Source organism: Strix aluco, chromosome 9 (assembly GCF_031877795.1).
Source record: "Strix aluco isolate bStrAlu1 chromosome 9, bStrAlu1.hap1, whole genome shotgun sequence".
Classification (NCBI taxonomy): domain Eukaryota; kingdom Metazoa; phylum Chordata; class Aves; order Strigiformes; family Strigidae; genus Strix; species Strix aluco.
In genome coordinates, this window is record NC_133939.1 from 11,653,833 (window position 1) to 11,676,863 (window position 23,031).

The window sequence follows — 23,031 nt, forward strand, 5'->3', positions numbered from 1 at the left end:
CTGCAGTACCTTTTTTGCCAGCAGAACATTGCCATTGCCAACATAACACTGTGTCAGTCCTTGCCAAATAAGAACTGATTACCCAAGCCAGGTTTTCATCTGAGAACAAGGACCACCTTGTCACTAACAGACACCAGAAAAACAATACTCCTTCACCCCAAATGCAGCTGTCAGCTTACAAACCCAGCCAGTTCTTTGTTCTTTTTCCCAGAGTATTTCCTTCTTGCCACATTGTCAGACTGTTCTTTCAGAGCTGTTATGCAGCATAATACTCACCTAGGACACATGCAAGCCCTCTTGAGAAATAAAAAACCCCATATTCTTCCACCTGAAACTTCTGTGAAGATGTTCCTCTGCGATTTGTCATTGTCGGCTCTGCTCAGCTAAGGCTGACTCCTCACTGTTTGCTTCCAGAAGGACCCTGAATCATGATCTCCACAAGGTAGGGACACTTACACAGCTGCTGGCAATTTATTCATGCAAGAAGATCCTGGTCCAGAGAGCAGCTGAAATCCACAGCAAGCTGTAATGAATTTGTCACCCTGTGTAACTAGGGATTCTACATTCAGCATTGTTTTTTACAACAGACACATCAAATTCACCTTTGCAGGAAAGAAACATCAGCACTCTATTCTCCATTGCAGAATCTGGTGTGTAATGATACGTATTGGGTTTGGAGCAGGAAGCTCCAGAAGAGAGGAGAATTCTCAGTGGGAATTTTAAAAGATGACAGAAGGGTAAACCTTAAGATACCTTCCATATGTTCCCCCTGTCAAGCTTCCTTTCAGCATTAGAAAGCAGCAACCTTACCACACTGATAAACAGGGGTAACCAGATTTTTTCATATGGATATGTACACAGAAATGTTCCCTACCTCATATACCTGGACTGTCTTTAAAACGTACAACTACGACCAAAGGCAAAAATCCTCAGCTAAACTGCTAACTATCCCCTAGCTTACTGGGGCATTCCATACCAGCCACAAGTTTGTTCTCAGTGTGCCCCTTCCACAAAAGTTGGACAAATTTTGTAGTGTACTGGGAAAGAGGAATGCTATTTATTTCTAGATGACCAAATGATTAGCTCTGAACTATTTTATAGCGTTCTTTGTATGAATGTGGTTACAAGAGCTGTTAAATAAGTAAATAAAAAGACAACAGAACTTGAAATAACTATAATTTATGATAGTGTGCATTGCTGGTCTTCCTTAGGGTTTGCTGAAGAATAACTTCAAGAATCGCTTCTTCCCTTCCCTTAGCCTGGGTCTCATTAGTCATGTTCCAAGGCAACAGGTTTCCATGACAGCAAACATTAAGTCTGCAGCACAGCCTGTTATTTCTGCTATAAACGCTTTCACTACTATACTTCAGCCTAGACCAGCTATCTTCATGAGAAAAAATCCCTGAACAATCCTAATAGACATTTAAACCAACAGCTGTATTTTATTTGTACTATGATCTTGCTAAGGAACACGCAGGCTATCGAATTCAGTAGGAATGTCGTCAAATTCCCCAGAATGATGCTTTTACCTGGTCTGAGCTCACAAGTTCTTGGCAGCCGTCTAAAACAAAAATATAATGATGTAAGATGATGACGCAGACCTCATGCTCATAAAGGCATCAGATAAAGTTAATGAAAATCCCACCATAGGGATTAACTGCAGAATTGAGACCTTTGGATTTAGTCATTTTATGCAGGGCAAGAGCAACATCCCCCTCACACAGGAGCTAACAGAAATATTTTCAAACGCATTTTCAGTGGAGTAGAACATCATGAACAGGTACAGATAGGAGTTTTCTCTCTCTATGAAATGTATTGAGCCTTGTTATTTTGAACATCTCTGGGTATCTTTGAAAGCCTCACTCACACTGTTGAAACACTTCTAATGTTTCCTTATAAACCAATCTCTCCTGACCCCTGATGTAGTGTTACTGCATGCTGTGTTACTCCAACACAGCACAGTGCTAAGCAGAGGATAAGAAATGTGTTATCTATTGAAAGGACTGTAAAATATATGAAAAAATAGTAATTCACCCTTTCGTAAGTATAGCATTACTCTGTTGAACATAAATTCAGATACAGAACCATACCTAAACTTAACAGTAAGTTTCCCACCTGGGTTTCTAAAAGCACAGGGGTTTTTTTTTGTAGGAGCAGCTAGGGGGAGGTATTGAAGATTCACTTTCAGTGGTTTTTTGTTAAACAAAGGCTGATAGGGGTAACCTAAATGTCAATTTTCCTACAGTTATTTGTAAGAGTTGACACCTTTTAATGAGCCACAACACTCAGAAATGCATAATGTAAAAAGAAACAGAAATTATAAGAATTCATTAATCCTGTGAGATCCTGCCACTCTTACCTCTCACTCATGATTATTTGTCATACTTTTATAGTATTCCTTTTGACATTATTACACTTATTTTTATCCCAGTCTAACATCTGTCTCTTTTTAATTGCTATGATATGTTCAAAGATGTCACAACTAATGAGTTGCAAATAATGGCATGACAGAGAACCAGCCCTGTCACAACTGGTAAGCAGTAAGATCACTGTAAGAATCCTCCAGGCAGAGATGCTAGTAAGAAAATCAAGAAGCTTTCTGTTAGATGCAGCTGGTGAAAGCAAGGAAGGGAATCTAGGCTAGCAACATGACCACGATTAATGGTGATTTTAGTAAATGCAATTCGGCAAACTAGGACATATGTGCTTGAAACTTGTCAGCAAGGTGAGAGTTGAGATTGGGAAAACTGTTAAGGAACCTGCTTTCTAATACTTTCTTAGATAATAAATTCATAAAGTTATCTCAGAAAGCTTTACATTAAGCATTTCCTAGAATAGGCAGGTTGGAAAGACAAACATCAACAGCTAACAAATGAAACGTGCAGTGCTTCAGAGAGATTTGTGCATATATACAATATGTATCTCCTGCTTTAAGAGAAATCAAAGAAATAAGATATTGAGAGAGACATAAATCTTCTGATGAGCTATACTCCACAGTGCACTAATCTATGTAGAGTCCTGTTGATGGCAGTGGAGTTCCACAAAGATGGAGGCACAGGCATTTTGACACAGCGACCTAAAGGCAACCTGACAATAACTGGGTTTCATTTGGGCTTGGAGAAAGAGTCGGGTTGAACTGAATGCCTATAACACCACCCAGCTGAGTGACCCCTTTCTCACTGACGGCTGTAAAAAGTATAAATACAAGTTTTATGTTTCAAACCAATGTGTTCTTAAGTACATACAGACTGGCACTTGCAAAAGTCAGGTTAAGTAATGCTCACCTGCCTACTTTGAGTAGCCCATCTTATAGGCAAAGCAACAGGAATCTGTAGATGTTTCTTAGAGAGCAAAAACAATTTAGCAGTTCTTTAGAGTGCTTAACACATACTTTCCATCCAACTTTGTAGCACAAAGGCAGTTGGTACAACAGGCACACCATATTCCAATGACCCTTTGCACTAGGGCAAACAAACTATACTCACTCCTTCACACTTCTCAAGTTGACATTGGATACATCTGTTTGGCAGTGCTATTTATTTCAGATGCTGTATTGATATGGCTGGCATAAGTATCCCTAGCTAATGTATTATTTTTTCCATAAGGAATTATTCTTCATTTGAAATGAGAAAGAAGTCCTACAGCTCTTCTTAGAATGACTGAAAAGACAGGCTTATGATACCCTTATTCATACCAAGAAATCTTCTTTTTGGAACTCCTATTTTGATATACTCTAGAATTCAAGCAACATGACAGTTACAAGAGTCAGAGAATCACAGCATGGCTCCAAAAAAAGAGTAAAAGCAAATGAAACTCCTGATGATTTTTCACTGAATAGAAGTCACTTGTAGAAGTAAAGAGCGGAAAGAGCCTCTTTGCACATTCTGAAGTGGCTTCTTAATCAATTAAACACTCTACTTTAAAAAACTTCATTTCAAACCATGAGAAAATAATATACAACTCATACAATTTCATTAATTTACTATTAAATTGAATGTCTTCAGAGCTATTAAAAGCCCTTCAGCAATTTCACTATTTTTCCAATGCTGAAAGTATGCCTTTGACATCAATACAGAGAAAACAGATGGATAAAGTAATTATAAAAAGAGCAGCATGACGCTATGAACCAGCTTGTCACAGTTTTACTAACAGACTAGATAACACAAGCAGAAAAGTGGGTTGACAATTACCAAAGTTGTCATGTTGTGTCAAAGTGCTCCCACCCTCCAAAAAAAAACCCTCAAACCCCTCCCCAGGAAGATACAAACAGACTGGGAAAGAAGGAGCAGTGAAAAAAAGACTAGGCATGCAGGCATTTAAAGATTAGAAAAATCCCTGAAGGAAAATACTGACTGTACATTCCAGGAAAATACTGGCTGTACATTCCAGAAATCAAAGAAAATATATGTTGAAGGGAAATGCGAATCAATGTTCAGATCATTCTGGCATATTTGTCTGATAACTTACCTAATTTTTTGTACACAATAATGTCATGATTTGACAGACTAAGATAAAGAGAATTTCTCTGAGCTTTGAATTCTGTTAAAAGAGGAAATAATCTCAGGAAGCCAGTTCAATCAGTTTATAGAGTCCAAATTGCTCTGACAGAAAGACAGGCAAGCTAACACACCTGGCTCCCCACACACAGCTACAATGTTTTATGACACACAGTAAGATGCACAGTCCAGCTGATTCTTCTCCTTTCTACTATTTCACCCTTTTCCCCTTTGTGCAGCTTGCAAAGTTATAAAAGGTTGGTTAAATTGTCCAATTTTCACAAAAATGGGCCATGTTCAACTACCAGGAAGCTGATCATTCCAATACGTGTGTGAATTTGGGACTGGAAAACTCTACTGGGAAAGGCGGTTATTGGTGGATACCAAAAGATAATCAAGATGATCTTCACCCCAAAATCCTAAAGATTAATTTCTTCTCCTTAGGATATCTCCTGCTCTCAAGCTGCACACTTCCAAGGGTTGTAGCTTTTGTCCAGGTCCAGGGGATCTAGGAAGGGGATAGGAAAATGACAGAAACAGGCCATCCGCATGCAGCAGCAAAAAGGATTCATTAAACCTGGAAGAAGTCTACCTTGAGTCAGAACAGTCTTCCAGATTAAATGGAGGTGTGGAGTGTGCTCTAGTAGCACTTGGAGCAGTCTTATTAGCAGACTAGAGCAGAAAATAGAAGGAAGATAGTAAAAGAAAGGGGATGGTCTGAAGAGGAGCATATTTCTTCCTATACTAGATGGGCTAATCTCTTCAAGAAAACAACCTTGTGAAATCAGGGCCCACAAAAATTTGGCTTTTAGAAAAAAGATTATTATTAGAGCAGAATAATCATTACATTCAAAATAATGGACATTTGTACAAAAGTAGAGTCATACGGTCAGCAATGGACCAAAACTAGTAAAAATACCTCTTCAAAGTACTGTTAAGAGCAACATTTTATGATGACAAAACCCGTAGCTAAAAGACATGGTACAAAACAAGTGTTTAGTCCAGCAAGAAGAAGAGAAACTTGATCAAGGGTAATAACAACTCTGAGAAACTCATACGCAGAGTAACGCAAGTACAGAATTGTTAAACCCTGTGCTACATTAGCTGACCTTCATCTTCACCATTATACAAACAAACCCCTTTAGTTATTGGTTTTTGGTATTTCTCTGAGGATCTGGCACATTGGGAAGCAATTTCAGGAAGCGCATTTTACAGGTGCATACAGCAGTTCTCTCTCCAGGTAGTTTTAACATTAAAATGCAGGCTTGTTCATGTACTCTTCCACTGTCTGGAAGAAAAAATAAAAAGAGAGAAACAACTGATGCATTATGGCGTGGTACAGTGATATTCAAACAAACCCTCTTGTCCTCTTTGAAGACACTTGTAGGTACACACGGAATTAGATCACATTAATTAAAATGTAGAAATAATTCTGCTTTAAAAACCTTTAACAGCGTTTTAGAATCTGATCTTCAAATCGTGACATACCACTGTTGCGGCTAAACTCATCATGTCTAGCTGGTCTTTTTACATAGCTGGCTTAGTTTCACGTGCAAATGCCAAACCACTGTGAAAAACTGTTCGACTTGCACAGCGTGTCCCTAACTAGTTCTACCAGCGTGCTGTTTCCTTCAGTATTACAATGGGGTGAAGTAAATTCGTCACATTCAACTGCTTTTGCCATTCCTGGCTCAATGGTACAAGTTACAGAAGAGAATTCCTGCAGGGCTCTGAATAAAGGTTACATATCTGTGCCCTCCAGAAAAACTACATGGGTGTTTATGAATGAATGTGGAGTTTGCCAGCACATACTCTTTCCAATTTTGAATGTTAATAGTAGGTCATCTGTTTCTAATGCATTAGTGAAAGAGTTTTTTTCTGTATTTATATATATACATGTATACATGAAATCTTAGATTATGTTCTTATATTATATAAATATCTTAGATATGTCTTAAACTATTTCTCGATATAATATCCAAGAAACTCTAGGAGTTAAACTACCAGAGCAACAGCAGTATATAAAGAGCCTCCAGATGATTCTGCAAGATGCAAAAAGGTTGAATTGAAAGCTTATGTGACTGCTACCTTAACTGCCTTGTTGTACCTGTTGAAACTGAACATAAGACACATTTTGATAATTAAGTACCAGAAGCGCTTAGCTGTATTTTAAGCTCCTGTCCAACAAGAAACTTGTAGGAAGATGAGGTGTTTGCCTCTTGTCTTCTGCCTTACCTCCTGCAACATGTCAGAGTCTTCTATGGCTTTCACTGCAGACCTCTTTGAAGTTTCTTGTACTTCTCCACCAATTATAAACTCATCAAGAATAAAATAAGCTTTTTCAAAATTAAAGATAATATCCAGCTCGCACACCTGCCAGAAGAAAAGGACACCCCACATTTAAATAACTTCCACAGCATTATAAGCACTACTGGGCCAAAAGTTGAGAAGACGATCAAATGCATTCAACATATGCACTCTTGTGGCAGGTAGCAGGGTGGAGAAAGATACTGCATATTATGTAATATTGCAACTTCTGCACATATTCTGTTCACATATATAGCCTAAACTTACAGCAAAGACATTCTTGTTTTATCTAATACACTACATTCATACTGGTTCTCAGAGAACAAAGCTGACTTCCTACCCTACTAACTTTACAATAGGTCTTACATAGCACTTGTAATACGGGTTACATACATTCATGCACAGTTTCACTGAGCAAGACAAATTCCTTGTCCTAGTGACCTTACAGTCACCAACTGCTTTTTTGTTTTGAGGCGGTACAAACATGAGTCATGGCACAGTGATTTAAATAAGACATTAATTAAGGTGGTGGGAATAATTTCAAAAATATTCATAGAAAAGATGGGTCTCTTGTAGTCTTTAAACACTTACTGAAAGACTTATTTGGACCTTCTTCAGGTCTTTTCTTTAAAAAAACACCACCACCTTTCTCCTCTTTATATGTCCTTAACTGTTACACAATATTATGAAACAAACAAAACCAGTGTATCTGAAGATATCAGGAGAGAGAATTAAATTTTCTAAGTAATTTTCCTCAAGCTTTCCCCTCAAATTCTATTCCAAGACAGACATACAAAGCATCAAGATTAATTGGGGGGCAGTGGGAAGAAAGGATGGAAAAATAATCTTATGCTATTTTCAGCACTATTCTGTAAAATATTCTAAAAATTAATTTCACTCTGGATTGAGAGAGCCTACCGGGCAAGTAGCGCAGATGGAAACATGAAGCAAAACAGCTTCAGATAACTGATTATCAAATAGCCAGGAACATGGTTCATGGGAGAAAGTGAAACCTACATTTCCAAAGTATCTGTCCAGAAGCTCTACATATCGATGAACGACCTCTAGTGTCAGGAGCTCATTATCCTGGTCTTCTATTGCACAACAGAAATACAAACTAGCATACCTAGGGAAACAAAGGCAAAAACATAAGAGTGACCAGCTTGATCCTCAGTGCTCTGCTCGTCTCTTAGAAGTTACGCAAATGACAGTTAATGTCTATCTGGACTCTAAAATAATTATTCTTTTTCATTCTTACAGTGTCCCAGAGAACACTTAAAAAGATAGGTAACTTAAACAAATTATTAATTTAGTTAGAAAAACAAACTCCACCCTTGGCAAAGTGGGATACCTCCAACACTGGTCTTAAACCAGTAAATCAGTAGTACTTTAAGGTCTCACTCACCTGCTGCAATAACACAGTAAGTGGGGTTAATTAAACTATAGAATGAGTTACTGCTCTTTATTAAAAAATAAAGACAAAAATAAAGGTGGAAGGAGTTACAACTCAGCAAGCCTACTGGTTATCAAATGATAATGTTTTACATAGGGCCAGAAAGCATGAAACTGCTTGGGACCAAACAGTCTTCATAACTAACTTTCAGCAAAACTTCATGTTTAAATCAACCCAAGATGGGTGTAATGATCTACCTCAATTCTCTGGTTCTGTAGCTAGAGGCCCAACTTGTCACATCATCTGGTCAGATGTTTACACCCATCACTTCAGAGCATGGAACTCAATTTTTGCTATATGGGAGATGCTGCTTAATTTGTACAATATGCTATACCTTAAGGCTACTTTTGTTTGCTACAACTTTACAAGAATTAACAGGCAGAATGCTAAGTATAGTGTAACTGGGGACCAGTGATTTGTTTGGAAAGGAAATGGGACTGAAAACTTTCCAGAGCAACAAATATTTCAAAGACAAAATTTGACAAAATGTTGAACATGCCCCAGAACAGTTCCTGCAACCTCCCAAAGAGCCTGATAAAGCCCAGCACACATCTCAGCAGGCTACCTTGGGGAATTAGAAGGAGCAGTGAAGCCTAAAGCTTTCTAACAGAATTTCAACCACTAATACTTACTAGGTTACTCCCATTTTTCTCATTTGACAGACTGCAAAAGTATTTTTCACCCCACAATTTACCCTGCCAATTTATCCAGGGACACTGCTGTTATACCCAGTTAGATTGCCAATGTGGCAATCCTACTAGCTTAGTCTAGCACTTAGGGTTTTGTTTGCTATTTTTCTTACAGTGAGCCTTTATTTTTCCTCTTCTAGCACGTGTTATTTATTTGAATAGTAATTATATGTTCTAATAAAATTACTCACACCTTTTGTAAACAAGCTTGAGGTCTTTCCAGTCAACAAAACTACTTGTTTTTTGATTGCGAGATAAAATAATCTGAACAATTTCTCGAATGATCTTTTTCTTCTCTTTATCAGGTAGCGTCGTATACCATTTCTGAAGCCTTAATTTCCCCTGCCGACTGAACAGCAGTATAAAGTGTATCTAGAGTAAACAAAACAACATGGTTAACACCAAAGAGCATTCCTCTGCCTGATGCTGGAAATCTGTGAGATCTTAGGGAAGGCATCTCCAGCCCTGGTATGACGTTTGGATGCAGCATCAGTGAGGTCTGGGGGAAGATGAACATGTGAGCAGAGATCCCTCCCCCCTCCTGTTTCATCCCCTGGCAGCTCTCCCCTCCCTGTGGGACTTCTCCCTACGCATTCCCTTTGCATCCTTCCCCACCCATCCTCCTTTACCTTGTGCAAACAGCAGACTTGCTTCCTATTCTGTCACTTCCCTGGGGAACAGGAGGAGCATCACCACTTCGCAGTGGTGAGGGCCCCAGCCCCTCCTCCAGCAAGGTTAAGACACCTTAGTGAAGGGAATAAAGACTTACATACAACAGGGCTAGGGAGATCAAGGATGCAGTGTGGCACAAATATGAATACCTAGATAGCAATCATAACCATTAACAATTCTGGTGTTGCAGTATTTCAGGTCACAAACAGAGCAGCATGTTCCTTATAAGGGGCTATGAGGAGCAGAAGAAACCAACTACTTTGGAAAGGGAGCTTGACTAGTTTTACTAAAGAAATCACCAGATTTCAAAACACAGATGACCTTGATGACAAAGGACAGACCTCAGTGACCAAGGATACTATGTTACATAAAGCACAATACCTACACTCTTATAAACTTTCAATTTTAAAGCCAGTCATAATTTTACATAGGTTGACCCATGATTTTTCCATTATTATTAATTATTGAAATACAGAAGTACCAGCTTCCAAATGCCAGCAGGCCTTTGAGAGAAAATTATCAATTCACATATATACAAATACTTTTATTAGCAGATTAAAATAACTGACCATATTGTGTCTTTAAGCAGTACAGCAAGTCATCTACCCACAGCACAGAAATGGTTTTAAGAATGCAGGAAATCTATTTGAGGATGACATCCATCTCAGTGGGATGTCTTCTGCTAAATGGAAAAAATCCCCAAACCTAGCAGGGATAGAGATGCTTCCAGCGGCTGAAGACACTGTGAACTGCCCTGTTCTTGACAGACATCCCCACTGCTTTTCTCACCAGTCCCAACAGAGGCCAGGCAGAAGGATGTCTAACCATAGTCACAGCCACGTGTATGATGACGGGCACCCTGTCACTTGCCCGTGCAGAGATAAGGCTTCCCTGGGAGGACCAGGGAGAAGCATAGGAGCCTCATTTCCCTCACTTGCTCCCAATCCTTGCAAACTCCCAACACAAGAGCTGGCAGGTCCCTTTCCACATCCCCGTTCCCATTAGCCTAGCCTTACCCTTCCCTATAGCTTCTCAATCTTCAGCCTAGTTCCTTCTCCTACTTGTTTTCTATTCCAGCTTATTGCTGTACTTTTACTTCCCCATCACTCCATCTCCACAGTGAGGATGAAAGTTAATGTTCACAATTACTATCAAGATTACAATGCAGATTTCTGTGAAGACATAATTATTCTACAAAACCTCTGGTGAAGTCCAAGCAGAGAAGTGCACCAGGGAAGCTTCTAGGTAAAATAAAAAAAAAAAAAGCGCTACTGGATTTTAAACAAAACATTCATTCATCATTCAGAACCATTCTCTAGCTATTAGGTCACATAGCTGTTGAGTAATCCTGAGATAAGAGTTCTGACTATATTGAGAAAGACTTCAAATGTGGGATCATTTTAGGAAAAGGTGGACTGTTTTATTCATATGTGCCTGTGGCTGGATCTACTGCTGGAAGTATGGCTCTTGCTATCATTAGTCTAATGTGCTTGATAAAATTACAAGGATTTTGTAGCTGCCTTGTGTTGAGTTCTGTAATACTCTCCAGATGAGCATGCTAAATAAAAACAATTATGCTGCTGGCAGTACACATGGCCTGATTACAGTGAAGATCAAGGCACCACATTTTTGCTTTTCTCTGTTCATATTACCAACCGGGTTTTGACATGGTAATATTCCAGCTGTCAGGGTTACCCCTTCCCAGCAGATGAGGGGACAGTACTTACTGTCCATACACTTGTCCACTGAGAGGAGCTGGATCAATGCAAGACTATTTTGCTTGCTGCACAGCACATTAACTCCAAAGCCTTTGTAAAGATGAGTGCACTTCGAAAAGCAAAGCGTAGGTTCTGAAGGTAAGAGCAGCAGGTCAGCGGGTGTCCATTTAAAAGCAATCAGGCACAGGTAGCAGCTATCTGATAAATTTCTAAAAATATGATGAATCAGATAGGAGAGGATGATCAGATTCGATTGCAAATGCAGGGAATTAGTCAATGAATCCCTATCAAAAGCTGACAGCATGTTCAGCATAACAACATCATGCTGGAGACATCCTCTGGAATATATTTGCCTGCAGTGCTTCAATAGGGAAAGATAATGAAAGGGTATTCTGGTTTAGGTTCAGCTGTTGGACCCAACAGACCTTAAACCTGAGTGCCATGGATCTCCAGGAGAGCAACTTTATGCCTCTAAAAGGTTAAATACCAGCAACCCAGGGAATTACTGTGAATATTACCACCATTTTCTGCTGATTAGTTTACTTCAGGATGTTATGCTTCACCCATAGGAAAGTGAGCTGCTCTCCATTTAAAAGCTTTGAAAACTGCACTGTTTCTTATAAAGATGCAGTTGATGTTTCACCACCACTTTCATGAGCAGAGGCAACATTCTTTGCAATCAGAAAATACCCATTAATGCTCTTAAACACATCAAGATTCATACACAAGCTTCAAAAATCTTATCTTTTGGGTCTTCCATCCCACACTGTTTCATACGTAGAATGTAACTGCATACCTCAAAAGGAAATTTTACTATTATAGAAATATATACAGCTAGAAAATAGATAAGAGCCTTTACTGTAGTCTATTTCTAATTTTACAGTCTGCAGCAAAACAGTGTACCCTCAAGCCTAGGTATGTATGACTGGCCAGCTGAGAGCTCCTATAACAAAACAATATGTCAGAAAGTTGCAGAAACTGAGAAAATACCGTAGGGTTTTCTTTTTTGACTCTTCTTCCTTTTTCTAATTTCTGAAGTACATTCAATCTGGTGAACTCTCTAGGAGGTAAATACCACTACAGTCTCAGGAAGTTAAATGGCTTAATTCTTGTACGCATAAGCATCCAACTGCTACAGATGTTGCTTCGTTCAGTTGAGCTTTGCTCTGCCCAGCCACACTGACATGATACAACACATTCCTCGGTCTCATAGCTCTGTTCATACAGCTCACTGGAAGGATTTTGATGCATCAATAAACATGGAAATGTTGAAGTACTGCACAAACACAAATCTAACAGCTCATCTGTTCCTTGCTCCTTGACTGTGAAAACATAGCTGCTTTCCTATAGTGCTAATGACAAGACAGATGTTGATTAAGGAATTTTGGGTTGGTTTTCAGCAGCCAAACTACAAATAGAGGTAGATTATTCTGCAATGTTTTGCTCATCTTTGTAAGTTCAGATTCCAGAGGAAAACAAAGGCAAATTACTTGCTTCAAGAAAAATACCATTGAAACAGGGTGCTTGGTTCCCTTCTCCTACCATTCTAGGGTGTGCTGGCGGTGACTAACAATCACCAGACCCAGAGGCAACGCCAGAGGGAATTTTTAGGTCCAAGCCTGAGTGGGTCGGGATGAGGAGTACAGTTCCTATGAGAGCATCGGCTGCCTTCACATGTGGAATCTGTAGGAGACAAGCTTTGGTCTGGGAGCCGAGTGTAATTTTATTAGTTTGTTTTACTGAATCAGACCCAACCACCTCGAGCACTGTGCAAAATGATCTCCATAAACGTCAGTAAGTAGCCTAAATGACTGCATTTTATATTTGTAGGCCATTATTTTCTAGTTGGAAAAATAGTTGTGTTTTTTAAATCAAGCATTTAAACCAGATTTCTAAACCTGAACTCTATCCTCTTCTCATGCATCTCTGAATCAATTGCAGCTGTAAGTTATATAACTGGTTGGAAAGTTACAGGGCCTTCTGTTTTATTGAGATCTACAAAACTGTACCAGGATAACAAACAACACCCTTAACAACAAAAAATGTTAGACTTTGACATGAAATAATTTAACAGTAAATAGAACAGACATCGAAAATGCAAAATACTGAAGGTGTACAGGTTCACAAACAGTAAATGTAAGAGAAATACATAAAACTAATGCACACTGATTTTTTTCCACCTTCCTTGGGAGACCTTTCCCTCTTTCTGCTAATGGGCTGTCATGATCTGATAAGCAGCTCACCCAAGCTTGTCTCCTGAACTGTTCCCTGCCAAGACTGGAGGTCCCCATTGGTGCAGCCTTCCCCAGTATTTGGCCATTTCACACTCCAAACTGATCAAACACTTCACAGCTGGCTCACTGGTTTCAAACTCGGAGCATTTGTTGCTTTTACAAAGGTTTTAAAACCTAACATAATCTGTACTGCAATGTTTACTATGACTGTCTAAAGGACTCCAGACTATATTCTGTTACATACAGAACAAACCACCTGTAGGGATATCAAATAAAGACGACAACACGGGAACACAAAGTGGCTTTCCTGACTCCCAGGGTAATTTCTCCAGTTTACTGTCCAATGACATAAACATGTAAAAGATGCCACATTTCTTCCTGCGAGGTGAACTCTAGAGGTCAATGCTCTAATTCACCCCACCGTGAGAAGAATGTGCACTAGAAATGCTTCTCCTCCTCCTGTAATTCAACCTGCGTGAAGTTTACCAACTTGTTTCAAACCTGTTCTGTGACATCTGGCTGCTCCAGTCCCTCGGTAGGGGAGGACAGGGAAATGGGAGGACTCCAAGGAGCCTAAGGGGAGGGAATGCAGAAGAGGAGATGGCAGCTGGAAGGCTGCGAAAAGCAAGCATCCTTCTGTTTCCTGGGTGCTTGGTTTGGGCAAGGATTTGCTCAGCTAGGCAGCTCTGTCACTCCAGCAGCACTGGGTTACTGCTTCAGCCGTAACCTTTCCAAATCCAGTTAAGAGCCCTCCCAAAACAAAGTCACCTTTATAAAACAGAAAGATTCCTGAAATTTATCAGTTAACTAGAATTTGTAATTTAGGAACTACTATCCTAAAACAGACAGCTTGGCAGAACTTGGAAACTTTTAAGTTTTCCTTAAAAACTTTCCATTTAAGCCTGCTGCTGCCAGTAGCGCAACAGGGAATATATGGCATGCTAATAAAGAAAAACTCATGGACCACATAAAAAGGGAGGTGGGATGAAAAAAGCCACACCTTCAGCTGTTGAGATGGCAACAGCTGCTGACAGGAGCCTGGGGAAAACCAGACTGACTGGCTGTACCTGGTGGAGAGGAAGCAACTTTTTATCATAAAGTTCTCTTTTAACTTATTCTGACTCCCTTGAAGTCATCTTGGTCTTCTGACACTGTTCTAGTCTAGTTGAATCAATATTCTGCTTATCTTTTACGACCTTTCATTCTTTCCTCTGATATGAAAGAATGTATTTCCGTACATAGACAGCTGTCCAGAATTTTTTTATTAGTATTTATTTTTACATCACATCTGAAAATGAACAAAACCTACTTTCATTAAATTGTTTCTTTTAAAAAGCATGAACATCCAAATTATTTCAGCCATTAGCTGATTTATGTTTTTCTCCAAAACATTTGAAGAATAAAAATTTCTTTTTAGTATTTGCTTTGTTTAGTGGTTTTTTTGGAGGGAGGGAAGTAAATACTGAAATTTTTACAAAAGAAATGAACAGCTATACTGTGAGCACACAGATGATTTGGAATGCCAGGTGTTTAGGATGAAATGAGAAAGACATACTGAATGGACAACTACTGACCTAACATATTAACAATCTAGCCAGATCAGAAAGAGACAGAATAATAACACACTGAAGTATATGTATTTTGGCATTCTGCTGCTGCACGAAGTGCCCATCTGGCTACTGACCTTTAATACATACACTCTGGGGTTTTAGGGACTTTTAAAGCAATAAGTAAAATCCAAACAAGGCTACTTTATCAAAAATATTAATTTCCTTACTTGTATACTCTGTTACCACAACTTTTATTCACAGCCGAGCAGAAGCTGACATATGTCTATTAAACACAGTAGAATCTCATCTTTAAGATTTAAAATACATATTTAGTCTGTATGATAAAAGCAAAGAAGAAAAAAGAAAGTAAGTGAAAAAACAGCAACACAAAAATACTGAAGTAGTGTATTGCTGCCTAACTGGCACAAATTCTTTCACGCTTAATCTCTATTAGGAACATTTCTGAACAATTTCCCCTAAACAATACATCCAAAGTCCATGCAATAAAAGCTGTGCCAGATCATTACAGGCACACGTGACTATAGTTACACATTGATTTTATGCTTTTCATGATGCAGAAGTCACCCTTATCTTATTACTGAAGATTTTAAATAGACGAGCATACTAGCATTTAAAGGATATTTACACCATACAGTATTGATCCAGCCAACAACCTTCTTGATAGCCTCACCTGAGTTAAATAAAACTATGATCAAAACAGTATAGCTGAGCTCAAGTTCTGAACCAAAACCATCTTGAAGCTCCTCACTTCTGATCTCTACCTAAGGATCAGAAAACAAAGCTCAAGGAAGTTGTAGTGCCCCACAAGCTCCCTCCAGCCCTGCTCCTGCTTATCGTTGCTTCCAGCGGGTCTAGTCCCCCCGACCTTGGCTCATTTCTCTTCGGTAGCATTCCTTCAATGTCCTCCCTACAGTACAGGCATGCTTGTGCCTCCTCCTCGCAGGCTGCTGCAGGTTCCAGCAACAGCAAAGCCGGGTTTCCAGCACCTCTCTGGAGAGGAGACTGCACAGCTTTCCAAGATAGCTCCTAAGATGCAGATGCAGGCAATGACATCCAGTTTTTACAGAGGATAATTATTCTCAGTTTTCTTAAATCAGTACTTTTTTATTGCTCCAGTTTCTAGGCAATAAGAAAGAACAGATCCAGGCAGGGGAGTCTGTTGAAAACCTGGCTCAAACTCTGCCATTTGAGGGCAGGTCAGTGACTGCACTACAGCCATGTGAAGCAGAGAGACAGCACTCACATCTTTAGTCTCAGCTCTGGGGACAGAAAGCAGCACAAGTTGAAGACATTCAGAACAATTATTAACTAGGTAATCACATCCCTTCTGCCTCCTGGGCTGGGCTCTCAGAGGTATTTTTATTTGATAATACATATTTGGGAGGCAGTGGAAAGCTTCATTAGGTTACTACAAGGAGGAGACCAGGGGAGAGGCTAAACACGCTGCCGAGAGCTACCTCTAATTCATTATAGTCCCAATGTACTTTACAGTCACAAGAAGCCATTTTCCCAGTCTGTTCCTTGAACAGCTGGTGAAGAAACAGAGATAAAATCTAGCTCAATGGACTCTGGCGAAAGGAGCAGCCTCTTTTATTCTCATTTCCAGTTTGCTTATCAGGTATTTGCAAAGCCTTACTGCCGCAGTGCCCTTCCCTTGCCTCTGACCTTTCAAGGAGCAAAGTTAAAAAGCTTTGCTCTGGAACAGGGCAGGCACACCGGAAGGTGAGGAGTTTCCCCAGCTCCTCAGCCAGCTGACAGATAGTGCTTCAGCCCAGGACGTCTGTGCCCCATGGAGCAGGAACACTGCAGGTCTGCAGAAGCCTCGCACCCATTCCTCCAGCTCCCAACAAAGACACTCACAGAAAACCTGAGCTCTGGAAGGACCAAAGATACACGTGAATTAGGATCACATTTCTGAATGACTCTAAAAGACCACAGGAATAATTTTTTGGAAACACCAAAGAATTTCATTTAGGCGTTTTTCAATAGAGATATTCTCAATTTTCCCTTTTAAAATGACAGTTTTTCAGTAAGGTAAAAAAAATGACATGGATTTCATAACCTAAACATAAAAGAAGCAACCATTATTTACGGAAGGAAGGGCTAGAGCACAGGACTTCACAAAATGCTTTGGCCCAAAATTTAGCCTCCAGAATGAAAAAGTGGACCAAAAATTAATTCTGCTATTCATCTGGGTCTTGTCATGAGGCTTGGAAGGAAAGGAAATGCCTGTGGTGCTGGTCATTCCCCATCGCTGTCTCCTGAGCGAGTTGTGAAGAGTTTCATGTAGCCATTCCCATGGTTTTTCTAGAGCTCAGAGCAGACAGGCAGACACTCACCCAACACTTCACGTGTTCTCCTTCCAGCATGCAGCATTGCAAAACAAAGGAACAACATGGTAAATTTCTGCATTTTCTTCAAGCAAAAATGATTCCATTTCTCATTCCTTTGTGGTTTGTGTCTATCGCTCACCTCAGGGGACCAAGCAGAGGACGATGACCACACAGGAGGAGTTCCTGCGCTGGTTAACAAGCCATCGAGAACTGCAAGTGTTTGAGCAAAACCACCTTCAAGCTCCACTGCAAGCAGCAAGGCAACAACAGGCATTTACTGGCTGGTGAAGAGGGATTTCAACGCCCTCTCTTCTCAGGTCTGAACAGAGGCTAGCAGACGGACATCCTACACAAATTCAGCACATTAGAGAAGAAAAAGACTGATACATAGAATACCTGGGATTATGTCTGTGATATTGAGAAATATAAATTCAGGACAGACTAGGCCAGAAAGACATGTCTGGTCAAAAAGGCATGTCACGTCAAGCTTGCCTTCAAACACAGAAATGTAAATTTTTTTTTCATCCTACCCCAATGACTCTGCATGCCATATTCCTACTCACAAATGAAATATCATTTGTGCATGACTGGATCTTGCACCTCTCTGAACTGCAACATCTGCAAAAATGCAAAGGCCAAGGGTGGCCACTCAAGAAGGCATACACCCAAAGCAGCGAAGTAAATGCAGATGACAGCCTGCAGGAATAGGACAGTAGGGAAATGAATGGGCAGGGATGGTGATTAGTAGCTGTGCATACGTGATACAGAAATAATTATTTTTACAGGAGCAGTACAGTTTTAATTTAGGCATCACTAGAAAGACTACAATTGTCTCACATACATACCTGATGTATATGATGAAGCATAAATCCTGTAAGTACTTTGGGGAGTAGCAGCTCTACACCTGCTCTCCCTGACCCATCAGTTTCCTCAGTACTTTCATCATTTTGTCCTTTTGCTGCTGATGCCTTCAGAAGGCAGAACATCTATGGGATGGTTTATAAAGCATGGGATTTTGAAGTAATTCAAGTAAAGATACAGAAAAGCAGCAAACATTTTACATGGTCCACATGCTTGGCAGCGTTTTCTTGCCTCCTCAAAGCCCTGGCTGCCCATTGCCCCTCCAGCCCTCTTCCTGCATTTGCCTACCCCAGATGCCATGGCTTTCTCCAAAGCCCTGCAGGCACTCAACATCCTAGTAACTCCTGGCTCTGAGACATGCCTACAATTTCCTTATTTGTGAGTGAAAATATAAAAAAATGACTTAAAGAATCAGCAGATGATCTACCATAACATTTCTTTTGCTTTCCGGAAATAAGCTTATTACCCAGAGACAGTAAAGTGTGCATCACAATTACTGCATAGCCAGGCAGTCCAGAGCAGCCTCTAGTGCAACAGTGACAACCCATAATGATAGTGAGTACTTGAAAGAGAACATCCAAATCTGGAAGAGGACCACATCAACAGTCAGAGATTACAGACTTCCTGAGAAGAATCCTAAAAAACATTTTTCTTAGGAAATCCCACAAAACAGTATTCAAGAGTTCAACTGAATGTCAGGGAGTAACTGAATACCAGATTATGGATCACCCCCTGAGCAGTACTCTGATCTGAGCAGCTTCCAGAAGGGGAGAATATAAGTAACAGGGCATGCGTAAAATCATTCTGGTAGTCCTGTCTCCAGGAATCACAGGTTTAAGGATTCGGGGCCAGAAACTGGATCCAGACAACCCACCTGTGGACCCATCCTCTATGAACTACCTAACTACTAGGACACTCACATGCTTGGCAGTGGATTAAAACATTCATCTACACTGTGTGAAAAGTAGGGCCTTTTGTTTTCTTTACATTTAGTGCCTAAAAGTTTCACAGGATGTAACCTGACTCTTCTTGTAGCAACCATTCTTTACAGCATTCATGATTTCATGCATTTCTATCACTTCCCCTGCAGTCATCTCATTCCAAGCTGAAAAGTCTATCTACTCAGGATCTTCTAAAAAGGAAGCCATTCCATTACCATTATCTACTCCCACACTAATAGTTCACTACAAGATAAAGAAAGAAAGAAATACCACATGGACTTTCTTTTTTTTTTTTCCTTCCTATGTAGAAGCTGCCTCAAACAATAAGAATCATTTATTTGTAATTTTCTCTCCTTCCCTCATTTATTCTAATCTGCCGCCCTTCTTGTCTTTCAGAGGTAAATGTCTAGAGGCAAAGTTCATCGTCTTTGCTAGGCCAATACACAACTGTATCAGAGTGGAAAAAAGCAGTTATTCTTCAAACTGTAGATAGTAAATTCTGTGCAGCACTGAAAACATTTTTTACAGATTTGTGTCTATTTTAACAATAAAGGGCATTAAGACTGTTCGTGAGGTCAATATTCAGAATAGCTGAGAGTTCCTTTCCAAACACCAGGCAAGCTGCAGTCACTTCAACTAATATTGCCACCCAAGCCTCTAGATCAGTGGCTGGTATCAAATGTCTTGCTAAGTGGAAACAGTGCTTGCCAACTCTTTTTCTATTCACGCCAAGTACATTTTTAGCGCCCCTGTGCTCAGTGGGATTCTTTTGATCTTTCTCCAGGGTTTCAGATCATGCCCACAAGTACTAATTTTTCCCATTGTACTGATGAGCAGCACAGATAGGAGGGAAGCTGGCCCTTTGCTATGCAGGCACCAATTCTGCACTCAAAGCTACACATGCAGAGCTGTGTGCTGTCATGAACTTAATACTGATAACACTGAGGTGGTAGTAGGATCAAGGTGTTGCAACACTTACAGCTGAAACACTAAGCAACACCTGTCCTTGGGGAAACTAGTAATTTTCTCTTCTCTGCTCTCTCCCTGCTCTTTGACTTTGTTGAGACAGCAATCCTTCAGGACATGTTTCTTTGCTGCACCCATATACGTCAGGGAGCAGAATTTAGTCTCTTTTCTAAAGAGTCTTTTTTTTTTTTTTTTTTTTTTAAACATGTCACAAAGTAGCAGCCAGGCAGAAAAGCAGTCTTTCTCAACGGGATGTGAAGTTAGCTTTGCTAAACAGACTCTTCCCTGAAACTTCCTTGGACATCTGCAACAGAGCAAACAATTGAAACAACTGTTTTGCTAAAACACACAGGATTTGCTCAAGTACCTTCCATTCAGATCTCAAAACACAGAAAAAAAGGTGGCAAGCACAACTATGTCATTCCAAACCGGAGGAACCGATCGGAGAGTTTAAATGACCTGTTGAAAAGTTCTTCACTTGTGAGCCTGAATAAGGCTTATTCTTGGTTTGTAACCCAGTAACCCTTATTTCTTGACACCTAACCCAGTGTAACAACCCCTTCACAGAGACTGGATGACAGACAGAGGAATTTTAAGCCAAAAGAGTACCCTGACAAAAGCACCCTTTCATCAGCACTGGTTCTACAACAGGAGAATGAGATAAGGCTGACAGCACTAGTTAATGTCCTAATGCCAGTTTGTACTGACCTAAGAAAAAAAAAAAAAATTAATTGTAAGAATGCACACTCACCTTATAAAATTATAACAATCAATGCAGCAGACAGTTTCCAAATTGTCAATAAGCAGCACTATTGTATGCAGCGCTCCCCTGGGACCACTGTGAGTGCTTTGAAAACTAGCATTTGTGAAGTGTGTGCATCAGGGAGGGTTTTGAGATCAGCTTCCCCGAAATCAGCTCCCATATTTACTGACCTTCAAGAGCAAAATAGGAACTCCAGTTGTTTACACAAGCTTTACCCGAGGGAAGCGGATAGGTAGGGCTGTCTCAGGGTGTAACCAGAAATGCTGTATCTGTATGGGGACTTTAGGTGTGGAGACTGCATTGCCATCTGTAAATTCATTACTGTGCATACTCTATTTGCAAATGTAATGACAGGTACACCTTTCTAAATACACTGGACTAACACGTATTTAGCATTCTAGCGAAACCACTGAGAAGAAACAACATAGCTCTGCCTTTGAGGATACAGACAAACAACAAAACTTGGCCTCTGATGAAGGAGTTGAGAGACTTCTGTTCAGCTGCTCTGCCAGTAACTGATACTACAGACGCACACAATAGGCAAACTGTGCGAGACAGCAGCTCAGGGCATGCTCGCAGAACCTGCCCCAAGTCTGAATTATCAAGCAGTGAGATGGTTTCTCAATTAAGAGGCATCCACTGACCATCTTACTGCTTGAGAGCCCGCAGTCCTCCTTGGGGAAAATCTAGCCATTATTCTGAGGATATTGGTCATCGTGCTTAACAAACTACAGCAACCCACCCAGCAAACCACCGCCAAGCACAGCACCGGAGAACCCAAGGGCTCCCTCGCAGGATCCTGCCTGTCAGCCCTTTAACCTGAAGGGCTGCTGCCCCCTTCCAAGCAAAAACAAGCCACTCTCTACCCAGCCATAATCCGGCTCACACACGTGGACTCGTTGCCGATAGACAACATACAAGGAACAGAACCAGACCCACATGCTCTCTCACAGACGCATTACTTGATGGAAAGGCAAAGCTAAGTACCTACAACCCCCACAAGACCAGGCAGTTGAGCACAGGCACCTGAGCTGGAGGCGAGGCTGCTGCCCAAGTTCTCCACTTACCCGTCGTGAAAAGCTCTTCCCAATGCTCCCGTCACAAGAAAACCCCCTGCCCAGCACTGCCCCGCTCTGACCCCAGAGCCAGCCAAAAGACACAGATCCGTATGAAACCACATTCGATCCTTCTCCAGGTACTGGAACCGACTTGAACCTCAGCTCAAGTTACAGGAAGACTTTATAAAACCTCTCTCTGTAACAGCCTTGTTTTCCTGGTTGGCTACGAAAGGCTGTCAGCATGACCCGAGCTCACCCCAAGGGTCAGAAAACAGAAAGGAAAAGAAAATTACTTTCATTTCCTCAAAACAGGTGCAGACCTTTTTCAAACCCTCTTGGAAATAGCATTTCTGATTCTCGGAGCAGCCGGCACAGCCCTAACAGGCTGGCATGCAGCTTCTAAAGAACATTTTACCTCTATTTGAAGCTAACTTGGACTATCCCAGCAGAATGGTTTTTCAAAAAAATCCAAGTTTCTTTTTTCCAAACACAAAATAGCCGGCTGGCGCACCACTTCTGGACCTGCCCTCTCCCCAGGCACGCCAGGACAGGGGTATTCCGACGGCGGAGCGGCTCCAGGTCTGAGCCCACCTCCGCGGGGACTTTGCTTTTCCAGGCAGCGCGCAAACATTTCTGCTTGCCTCAGGCTCCTGGGAAAGCCGCGTCCAGGCCGGCCCCGCGGGGGGATCTCCCCCTGCCGAGCCCCGGGCGGCGCAGCCCGCTCCCCGCGGGTCTAAGGGGAACGGGGCAACTCCGCTCCGCCGTGCTGCCGCCGGCCCCAGCGAGGGGGGCTCCGCCGCCGGCCCAGCCGCGGCACCGGCGGGGCAGGGGGCGGCTGCTCCCGCCCGGCCCCGGCGAGGTCCAGCGGCCCCGGCCCACTTACCATGGTGCGGCGGCGGCGGCAGGCTGGGCGCCGGCCCGGCCCGGCTGGCTGCCGGCCGCCTCCCTCCCGCCCTCCTTCCCCTCCCC

General features: G+C 41.2%; 1 protein-coding gene across 1 annotated transcript; it reads right to left on the reverse strand.

The window, feature by feature from the left end:
* Positions 1–5,296: 5,296 nt before the first annotated feature.
* AP1S3 (adaptor related protein complex 1 subunit sigma 3) lies at positions 5,297–23,003 on the reverse strand. Its single transcript, XM_074833697.1, has 5 exons — positions 22,946–23,003; positions 9,139–9,317; positions 7,821–7,929; positions 6,732–6,869; positions 5,297–5,784 (listed from the first exon to the last, which is right to left on the reverse strand). The coding sequence occupies exons 1-5, from the start codon at positions 22,946–22,948 to the stop codon at positions 5,749–5,751; spliced, it is 465 nt and encodes a 154-aa protein (XP_074689798.1). The 5' UTR covers positions 22,949–23,003; the 3' UTR covers positions 5,297–5,748.
* Between the last annotated feature and the right edge of the window lie 28 nt (positions 23,004–23,031).